Genomic DNA, 10,526 nt, shown 5'->3' on the forward strand with positions numbered 1-10,526 from the left:
AAGGAAAAAGGAAAGGAAGAGGGAGGAAGGAAGGAGGGAAAGAAGGAGGGAGGAAGAAGGAAGGAAAAAGGAAAGGAAGAGGGAGAAAGGAAGGAGGGAAGGAAGGAGGGAGGAAGGAAGAGAGGAAAGGAAAGAAGGAAGGGAATAAGGAAAGGAAGGAAGGAAGGAAGGAGAGAGGAAAGAAGGAAGGTAAAAGGGAGGGAGAGAGAGAGGAGAGAAAGGAAAAGAGGAAGGGATGAAGGGAGGAAGATACAGGGGTGGAAAAAGAGAGAAGGAGGGAGGAAAAGAAGGAAGGGAGGAAGGAAGGAAGAAAGGAAGGAAGGAGAAAAGAAAGAGAGAAGCAGGGATGGAGGAAAGGAAGGAGGGAAGGAAGAAAGGGGGATGGAGGGAGGGAGTAAAGAAAGAGAGAAGGAGGGATGGAGGAAAGGAAGGAAGGGAGGAAGGAAAGGAAGAAAGGAAGAACGGAAGGGAGGGAGGAAAGAAAGAGAGAAGGAGGGATGGAGGATGGAAAGAAGGAAGGGAGGAAAGAGAGAAGGAGGGAGGAAGTACAGACGGAAGGAAGGAAGGAAAGAAGACAAAACAGACAGGAAGGTTAACAACAGTAAAGGTTGAGCCAGTCGGCCTCGAGGCTGCAGGGTTCATTCAACCTTAGTTATTTCAACCAAGAAGAAAAAGGGTAAAAATTAATATTATACAAGAACCAAAAATATGTTGTAAATCTTTCTCTGATAAAGATGAAAGTGAAAAACAAAAACATCTTGTGCAGAGGGAATATTCCCATGGTAACTTATTTATTAGATTTAAGTAATTACTGTGCACCAAAAGTCTGCAGGTCTCTTGTTGTATTATTAATAACTGCTGCAAAGTGGGCTCGAGGGGTCCGATGAAATGATTAATACAAAACATTACAGTCAATTTGTGCACAAATGAGTCTCGAAATCGAAATTCATTTTATTTTGAAGCTTTTTTTTGTAACCCTACTGATTTTTTTGGAGTATACATCATTTTATTTCTTTTCTAGTTGGAACACATCACATATTTAACACTTAATTCAGAATTAGTAAGCAGTATTTGTAACGCCTAGAGGAGATTTTCAGTGAATCACACTCTACAGGCTTCAGTGGAGGAGTAATATTCAGTCTTTCGTGGATCAAAGCTGCTGACTTTTTATCTTTGCACGTGTCGACACAGTTGTCTTATGTTTCTCCCTCTGTGCTCACAGAGCTGCTGCCAGCGGGCGAGACGGCCACAGCTGTGATGGGCATCGATTTCTGTGACTCGACACAAGCGGCAAACTTCCAGCTGTGGTGAGAAGCATCCTGTGTTTTCACATCCATGCCCCCCCCCTCCCTACCCCCCTCCGTTCTTCAACACCGCGCCGTGAAAATAGAAAACAGAAGTGACGCTGTGATAAACCATTTCTCATGAATCTGCTTGAGTTTGACTATTTGTTCGGGGGCTTGTCGGCTTTGCAGAGAAATGCACCATTGAGATATTTTCTGCTTCACTTTATTAAGACTCAGTTTCACCGTCATCATCCTGCCAGGATTTTGTGCTCTGTGCCGCAGCAGCAGCGAGACAGAGACGTGCAGTGAAGTGTTTGATCAAAATGTCTCTGTCCTTTTTAGTAAAACAATCCCTGGAACTGTTTGTTTGTCTACTTTTTCAGCACTCACACCAGGAAATTCTTTGTGTCGATCCAGCCGCCCGTCGGAGAGCTGATGAAGCCGGTGTTTTTGACAGAGAATGAGTTTAAGAAGGAGCAAGGTGAGTGAGAACAAGAGATACTGAATATATAAAACCAGCATGATTACCATCCCTGTAAGCTACTGTGTCCGTACTGTATTTCCTCTCTCACTTCCTCTAATACTTCATTATTCTGATCAATCATTTTGTGCATCTCCTTTCGATGGCTCTGAACTGTTGACTCTGAGTAATAGAAGTGATTTAGGATGCTGTAAGTGAGTATTATAGCTTAAGAGTCGGATTTGCACATTTAGTTAGAAAATATATGGCAAACAGGAGAAAAAAGAGAAGAGAATGAGCGACTTTGTATCATAATTGTAATGAATAATATGCTATTCATTACATTTTCTCATCATTTATTTATAAGAGTTTGTCCTTTTGAAAGAAGCTGAAGACACATTTTATGGAAAGTGCTTCACTAAAAATGAACCTTTAAATGCAACACCTGTAATTAGACCGATGACATTCATGCAGCTTATTTTCTAATAATAGATGCAACAGTTAACAATACATTATGAATAATCACAGTATTGCATGTTTGTTTATTTAAATGAGGAGGCTTGATCACCTTTTAAGCTGTTTGCTGCTCAGTAGTTTCATTTGGACACCAGGGCAGGAAAATAACCAAAAAAATACACCAGAATTCAGCCGGTGTTTGGTGAAGCAGCAACAGATCACATTTACTATAGCAGCATGTTTCTGGAGTTCATTTTCACATCCTGCCTAAAACTGAGCGAGGTTTTTTGAGCTCTGAGTGACTCTTTAAACATGTGTCATATCCACGGTTCCTCCCTCTCGGTACTGTCCCCCCAATAGAGACGCTATTACACAATCTAGGTAAGTTGGCTTTGATAGATTTGTTGTTCCCAGCTGTCTGTCTGCCCACCTGCCTTTTAGCAAAACCTCAACCTCACACAAACCCCTCTCCTCCTCTTCTTCCTCTTCCTCCTCCTCCTCTTCCTCTTCCTCTAACGCCTCCTGCTGACTCCCCCCCCCTCCCCCGTCCCTCTTCCTGCCTTGATAATCAACACTCGCTGCATCTCCAGGTCTGTAAGCTGCAGACAGATTCACCTGTGCTTTAACCTGCATCTTATAGAGGCCGCTCACACTCTCTGCTCTCCACCGGGAATGACTGGAAATGCTCATCCACTGATCTTGATTCACTCAGCCGGCACCATGTGAACGAAAAGAGAAAAAAAAAAAAAAAGAGACAAAAGCTGGGGAAGCAGTCGATCATGTTCATCGTTCATGTTTCTGTTTTACCTTCGTGTTCGGACTGCTGATGACCATGTGGGGGAATCTGAAGTGTTGTGATGCTTTAGTTTTGTCTGAATTGGTTCAAACTAAGTAATCATTATTTGGTGATTTGGTATTTAGCCTTGATATCAAGGTTTAAACTGGCATAAATGTTTAAAACTCATGTTGTTTTTTCAGTGACTTGGGCTGCAACAAAGAACGACATTTTTTGAATTTTTTAAAAGATTACCTTTTTTATGTCTTTTATTTGACTATTCAAAGTGCAGTGATAGAGACAGTTTATTAAAAATGTTGATAAAATGTTAGAAAGTTGTAAAAGATGCTAAGTCCCCTAGAGCCACATTTAAGAAGCTGGAAATGTTCATGTCATTTTTGTTCGTTAAATGGCGAATGATCAAAAAAGATTTAAGCTGATAAATGACTATTGATCATTTCAGCTTTAGGTATAATTTGCTTCAGATTCATTAAATGCTGTTTAAACTACAGTTAAATGGAAACAAATGGAAATAAAGTTAATGTTTCAGCCGAAGTTATCTGAGCTTAAACCTGGACATCTAACTCAGCGGTTCACAAAATGCAAAGAGATAACTTTAATTAAATGAAATGACATTTTGTATTATAAACACTTCACCACGTAAAAAAAAGAAACACGTGCACAAAACAAGTGAAAATTTACACGTAACTACATTTTTATTTTAAGTTTTCAAACATGTCAGAGCTGTGACAGTTCACGGTTTCTGGTTGTCATAGCAACAAAACTTTCCGGCCTTTTACAGATGCACTTTGTCATTTTAAATCTAAAGCTCAGAGTTGAATTGTAAGCTCTCAACACACTCTGAGACGACCAAACCTGAGACATTTAAAAAGAATTGGGTATAATGTGGGAATCTAGCTAAGAACAGTTGCTGTCATTTATAAAAAAGCACTCTGAAAGTACTTGTCTAGACATCTTTTTTTTTTTTTAAACCTGCAAATCACCAAATAATCACTTACTGAGAAAGAAGAGGCTGGTTGTGCATAAATTTGCCTTCTTTGTGCTGAATTCACTGAAAGAACTGAATCACCTCACGACTGTGCTCAGTGGGAAGCATCGGGACATTCCAGTTTAACTTTTAATAGCATTTTGCAATAATTGATGTATTAACATCAATTCGCTAGAAGACAGTAGGAGTGTGCTGTACGTAGAGATCACTGTAGTGTTAGACTGTACAGTATATATCTGTAATAGTGTAATAATATATAAATATATCTTTATTGAGTTTCCACAATGATACAAGTAGCTAACCCTTTCCTGTTTTCTTGTATTATTAATCATTATTTTGTATTTGTATGCTACTGGGAGAGAGCAGATAACTTTAGAGCTTCCCAGTTTGACCAGTTTGACTCCCGCCTGCAGGTCAGCTGATGGGTATGAATGAGATCACGGAGAAGCTGACCCTCGACGTGAAGTGCCGGAACGAACACACTATCGTCCAGAAGGTGACCACGGCCGCCAACCTCAGCAGAGTCCCCTGTGGCTCGGATAAAGAGTGCAGGTGAGGAGATTAAAGAGATTATCTGCTGTAACCCCCCCCCCCCCCCCCCCAAAATCTCCTGTGTGAGTCAAAGTGTTATTTATCAGACGAAGGAGGCGCCAGATCGTAGCTTTCATAGAAAACTGACTTAAATTCCTCTGAAACTTCAAACAGCACACAAAACACTTGTGATTGCTGATTGTTCAAAGAATAAATATAATATAATATTTGTATAAAACCTTTTATATAAGAAATACAGCTGGATAAAATTGCCATTTTTGCCCATCGGTCTACACTCAATGACCCATGATGACAAAGTGAAAACATGTTTTTATACATTTTTACAAATATATTGTACCTAATGTACCTAAAAGCTATTTGCCACCTGCCAAGAAACAATGAAAGTGGTAGAAGAAGAAGAAGAAGAAGACGAAGAAGCAGAAGAAGAAGGTGAAGCAGAAGAAGAAGCAGAAAAGAAGAAGAAGAATTAGAAAGAAGAAGAAGAAGAAGAAGGAACAGAAGAAGAAGTAGATGAAGAAGAAGGAGGCGGCTGCACGTCAGGCCTTCTCAGATCGGATAGATGGAGTCAAATCCTTAAAGACTTAAAGCCCGTAGAGACCTGAAGAGACCTGGAGAGACCTCTACACGTATGGGATCAGCTCGTCTGGCAGTCCAGCCGCTTCCCGAGGATAAACTGCCCAAATCCAGGTGGACAAAGCTTGTAGAGAATTACCCAAGAAGACACCAAGCTACGATCGCTGCCAAAGAGGCTTCTATAAAAAGTGCTGAATTAAAGGATCTGAATATTTACATGAAGGAGAGATTTCACTTTAGTTTGATGCTGTCAGTGAGTGGAGATCCATGGGTGAAACTTCCAATTTTAACCGTTTAAAATTTAAATGCTTCAGTAAATATCTGAACTCACCAACAGTTTTTATCCAACTACTAATGTTTCCCACTTCTGTTTGGTCACATTTAGTCAAACTGAAGACGTGCTGCTGCAGTTTTGGCTTTTCACAGTTCCCAATTTTAATCTTTATGCTCATTAAATGAATAGTGTGCTGATTTTAACACATGAACACTCTATAAAAATAATTTAGCCATTCCTCTTTGTGTCAATATTAGAACTGTGAGGGCAATATTAATATTAATAAAGGTATAAAAATGCAGAATCCCTCCAGGTTTTGTCTAAATCAGAGCAGATTTTAAAGGCTTTCTTTCTTCACAGCAGTAATGAAGACTGTAGATGTTATATTATTATTTTATATTATATTTATTATCTATTATATTTCATAAAGTTGTCAGAATGCTTCATGTCTGATTGACTCGTCTGTCCCTCCTTTATTCTTTGACTTCGTCTTTATTTCCGATCTTTGCTGCTGTGACTTCAGTCCTCCTCTTCCTCCTCTTCCTCATCCTGTCCACAGGTTCGCCGGCAGGACGGCCACCAGCGGCAGCTTGGTGTTGGTTACCGTGGGGACAAAAGAGGAAGGGGCCGCCCAGCTGACCGTCAACTGTGAGAAAATGGTGATCGGCACCATGCTGGTGAAAGAAATCCTCTTGGCTCTGACGCAGTGACGCATGACGGCGCCTGACCTCTGACCTCTGCCCCCCCCCCCCCTCCCCTCCCCACTCCACCCACCTCGCACATATCGTCCACGGCTCCGCGCTCCCGTCCGCGACATCAGTGAGAAGGTTTCCAGAGTGTTTGATTCCGGTTTGTTGTTTCGTTTAAGAGCCGCCACTTTTAAGAAGTTACTCGTATAAACACTGAATGCCACAGCTGTACCAAGTATGACAATCAGACACAATTTATGCCAGAACTGATATGAAATCCCTCTCTCCTTTCTAATGTTGTGTTTTTTAAACCTTATAATCAAAAATACTTACTTTCCATCTAATTGAGAGATGAGCGTTCAAAGACACGACAGGAGATGAGCTCAAAGTTTCAGCAGCTCGACAAAAAAACTCTCAACACAACGTTCACTTCCTTTGAATTTCAGCTTTTCAGGATCATCTCACGGCCTTCCTCACAGATGGAGCTCAGTCGAATGAATACAGACATCAGCTGTCCGTTAAACACTCAGACCAAAAACCGTTCACAGCATCGTCTAGACTCTAGAGAGACGTCAAAGATCCAGTAGGCCGTTCACTCCTCCTCAATATGTGACTTACAAAAATGTCTTCCTTTCCTTCTAAGGCCATTAAAGCTGAGCAAACTGCATCTGCTCCGTCTTTCACGAGGACAACTCAAAGGAAGAAGAGCTTGTGTTGAGATTTCTTCTGTCTAAATAAATTGAGGTGCTGCTGTGGCGTTACATGAGGATGGAAACAATAGAATAACACAGACAGCCAGAGAGAGAGAGAGAGAGAGAGATTTTAAAACATGTCAGATTCTCAATAAAATCCAGTTTCAAACACAAGTTTTTCTGCTTGTGAGGAGTTTTTAAATGAATTAGAATAAGGTGCCTGGATAAGTCTTGTAATTCTTATTCTTAACCTTTTATCAGGCAAATTAATACATTTGGTAACTTCCATAAACATTACAAATCCCCATGCCTCTCTGTGAGGTTGAAGACGATGTGGATTTTTACATATAGACTTTTTGGAAAATGTTTTACGCTGACTGGCAAGGAAACATATACAGTAGTGTAACATCATTGACCTTAATTTGCAACATAAAAGTTACAAAAATAGAAATATAATCACAAAAGCCGACAAAAGAGTCAAGTAATATCCCCCCAATAACTCTCGAGGGTTCAATTTTAAATTTCCAAGTATTTTAATTAGTGTCCTCTAAAGGGTTAAACAAGTCAACACACAAATCTGTTGCACTAATTAATTCGATGAATACCTTGTTCGTTATCGGCTGTCGGACTTAGAAAATAAAGCTTTAAATTTTCCAACAACAGGTCGCCATAGAAACGGAATATTGTAGTTATTTTAAAGACGTTACTCGAATGTGGCGTGAAGGCTCAACCGAGACGACGAGCGGCCGTAACTGGATATTTTTTTGGGGCGCCGTAAATGTCGTTAACTCGCGATAAAGTCGCTGATGTTCATCTCAGATTCTGCCATGTTAGCATCCTGCTACAGTAGCCGTCATAGTGCAACACGTCCATCACAGCAAGCGGGGCGTTTATAAAAAGTCAAAATGTATAAATGTTACTGTATGTATTGCATCATGTAATACAGTACTACTATAAGGTGTGGTGTGTGAGTGTGAGTGTGTATGTGTGTGTGTGTGTGTGTGTGTGTATGTGTGGGTGTGATGACACTCAGTATCGACCTGACAAACATTAACTCGCCGTTTTGAACGTTGGCTCTTGTAACACTTGACTTGAAATGTTTGTTGAGGATCTTAAGCAGGTTTGAATCAATCGAGCGGCAACGATTAGTCGATTAATCGATTAATTGACGACTATGACGTTAATCTGAAACTATTTAGATTATCGATTCATCGTTTTGAGTCGTTCTTTACGGGAAAAAAAGACAAATTATCTGGTTCGAGCTTCTCCAATAAGAATATTTTCTTGTTTTTTTGTCCTCTGTGACAATAAATTGAATATTTTGGGTTTGTCGACTGTTAGTTGGCACAAAAGATTGACATTTTAATGGAACACAGCTAGCCAAACAGCTAATTGATTCATGAATAAATGAAAATAATAAATAGTTTCAGCTCTAATAAACACTTGAGAATCATTTGTTTGTCTTTAATTTTTAAAAAATGACTTACAGTTATTAAAAGATTTGTGGACTCAAACAAACCAATTTCTCATATTTAAATTATAGAAGTCCTTCAAAATGACTGAAATCTACTTAGGAATCTAATCTAAATAATTATTGTCATTTTAAGAGATTTGTTTGGTCCAAAAAATGTTAAAAAAACAAGAAAAATGCTTCTTCCCCAGTTCCCCAGAGCGCAAATGTATGACATCATCCAGTTTTTTTGTATTATTGCCGAAAAATATTATCAAGATCAATCCAAAACGTTCAAGTTAAGTGTTACTTTGATCTCATTTTTCAGGTTTCACTATTTTCTTGCCTTTTTTGTTTTTATTTAAATGTTTAATTTCAGGTTCACGTGGCTTTCTGTTTCTTTGTTACGAACCTTCATGTGCCCTCATGTGGCTGCACGTTTTCTTTTTCTTATGTTTACCATAAAATCTGTGTATTTATTTATTTATTATTTGTTTCTTTACTGCTGGAAATTGTAACAGATGTTGACCAAAAAAAAAAGAAAAAAAAGAAAAGAAAAGAGGAGTTTGGCAAAATCAAACTGAGCAGCTGTGGACTGAACTTATTTTGGCGTTTTTGTTCCTGTCCCGTCATTTAACAGTTTAACCCCCCCCCCCCCCCCCCGACACACTCACATAATCCTGCAGCTTTCAGTCATGATGAAGAATGTAAAGAGTAAGAAATGCTATTTTAAAAGTAATAATCCACTCAGAGAGTCTGCGTTATACTCCGAATCAGAAGTCTCTGCACCGAGCGTCAGTCTGAACGTTTGATTTTTATCTGCGTCGGCTTTCTGTTTCTAAAATTCAAAAGTATGTTTTATCATACCCTGTGTGTGGTTGTGACATGTGGTCCTGAAGTATTACAAGTTTATTTATTATACAAATAAAAAATACAGATACAATATTTGGTGTGAAGTGTTTTTTTGTTGCATGGCGACCCCAAAAAGATGAAAATCAATCATCAGAAAAAGCACTTCTACTGTACTTGTCGCCTCTTTGCAGCGTACTATAAAATAACAGATGTTCTTGAACGCATCCCTGAAGGCATTGAAACATTTTTAGAGTGCGTCCTCTTTCTATGATGAGTTTTATTTTTTAAAACCTGAGTGGTAAGGGTCACAAAAACAGACCGAAACAGCTGAAATGAACAAAAGTAATCATTTATTAAAAAAAAAAAAACCTGCTACAGTAATCAGAGTAATATGAAATCTGTCTGTCTGTCTGAAAACAGGAACATCATCACAGGAAGTCATGTGGTAGCTCAGGCTGATATAAAACTTTATTTTACTTGATTGTGAAGTCTTTGGTTTTCTACTGGAATACTGAAATGATGTGGTCCACTATTTTTTTGTTTTTGCTTCTTTTTTTTCTTTTTTTTTACAGGAAAGTGCTTCGCAAATTAAATAATCCTCCATTGACTCAACTGAAATGTACATAGATGTAAACATGATCTGGATTACATAAAAAGGGACACTTGGTTTTTTTTTGGTTTTTTTTCCCCAAAGGAGACACATCATGCTTTTTCTGATTTTCTATTATTTGAATGCTGCTATTATGGGTCACCAGTTTAACCGAAACACCGTCTGTTCTGTAGTCCGTGTTGCTGATGTCTGCTCTCAGATTTTGGCTCAAACATGTACAGATGGATTTAAGAAGTTGACAGAAGTGAAATCCTGTTTGTGCAGCAGGCCAATCAGAACAGAGTGAGCTCATCGGGAGGGGGGGGGGGTGTTAAAGAGACAGGAGCTAAAACGGCCAGTTTCAGACAGAGGCTGAACTGAGGGGCTCCATGAAGGGTCATTTTAACATAAATTAGGACTTTTGCAAACTGTAAATGATGCAAAGATATTCCATTAGAGCTGCAGAATATAAAAAATAGAGTTTGAAATAAGCATGATACGTCCCCTTTAAGAACAATATTTTCACAATGTCTTTTTCTTTTCACATACAAACATAAATTTACAGGCACTGATCATTTAAAATACCTGCGAATGATAAATACTAAATTAAAGTATAACAGAAGGTTTTTTTTGGAATGTGCAGCATGTGTTTTTCATACTTCTCTTTACTGCCTCTAACAAAGTAAACATAATCAGATGCACCAAATAAAGGCATCAAACAACCTTTTAAGGTCATGATGAGAGTAAAGTTCAAGGACTTTTTGTAAATGACGCTCAAATCAGTTTTAAATTGAGAAGATATTTCATAGTGTCATCTTCAACACACAAAAATAAGATAATCAAAGTTTGTTTTTCTAAGCTTAAAGACT

At 38.8% G+C, this 10,526-nt stretch overlaps 1 protein-coding gene across 2 annotated transcripts in view; it reads left to right on the forward strand.

The window, feature by feature from the left end:
- The window catches only part of LOC128358507 (AP-3 complex subunit beta-2), a 48,244-nt gene extending 42,149 nt beyond the window's left edge, over positions 1 to 6,095 (forward strand). For both annotated transcript variants that reach the window (XM_053318819.1, XM_053318820.1), the window contains 4 exons: positions 1,223 to 1,307; positions 1,670 to 1,767; positions 4,400 to 4,538; positions 5,945 to 6,095. In XM_053318819.1, coding sequence (XP_053174794.1) covers positions 1,223 to 1,307; positions 1,670 to 1,767; positions 4,400 to 4,538; positions 5,945 to 6,095 — 473 coding nt within the window. The remainder of the gene's footprint in view (positions 1 to 1,222; positions 1,308 to 1,669; positions 1,768 to 4,399; positions 4,539 to 5,944) is intronic.
- Positions 6,096 to 10,526: the final 4,431 nt, after the last annotated feature.

This window comes from Scomber japonicus, chromosome 5 (assembly GCF_027409825.1).
Source record: "Scomber japonicus isolate fScoJap1 chromosome 5, fScoJap1.pri, whole genome shotgun sequence".
Lineage (NCBI taxonomy): Eukaryota > Metazoa > Chordata > Actinopteri > Scombriformes > Scombridae > Scomber > Scomber japonicus.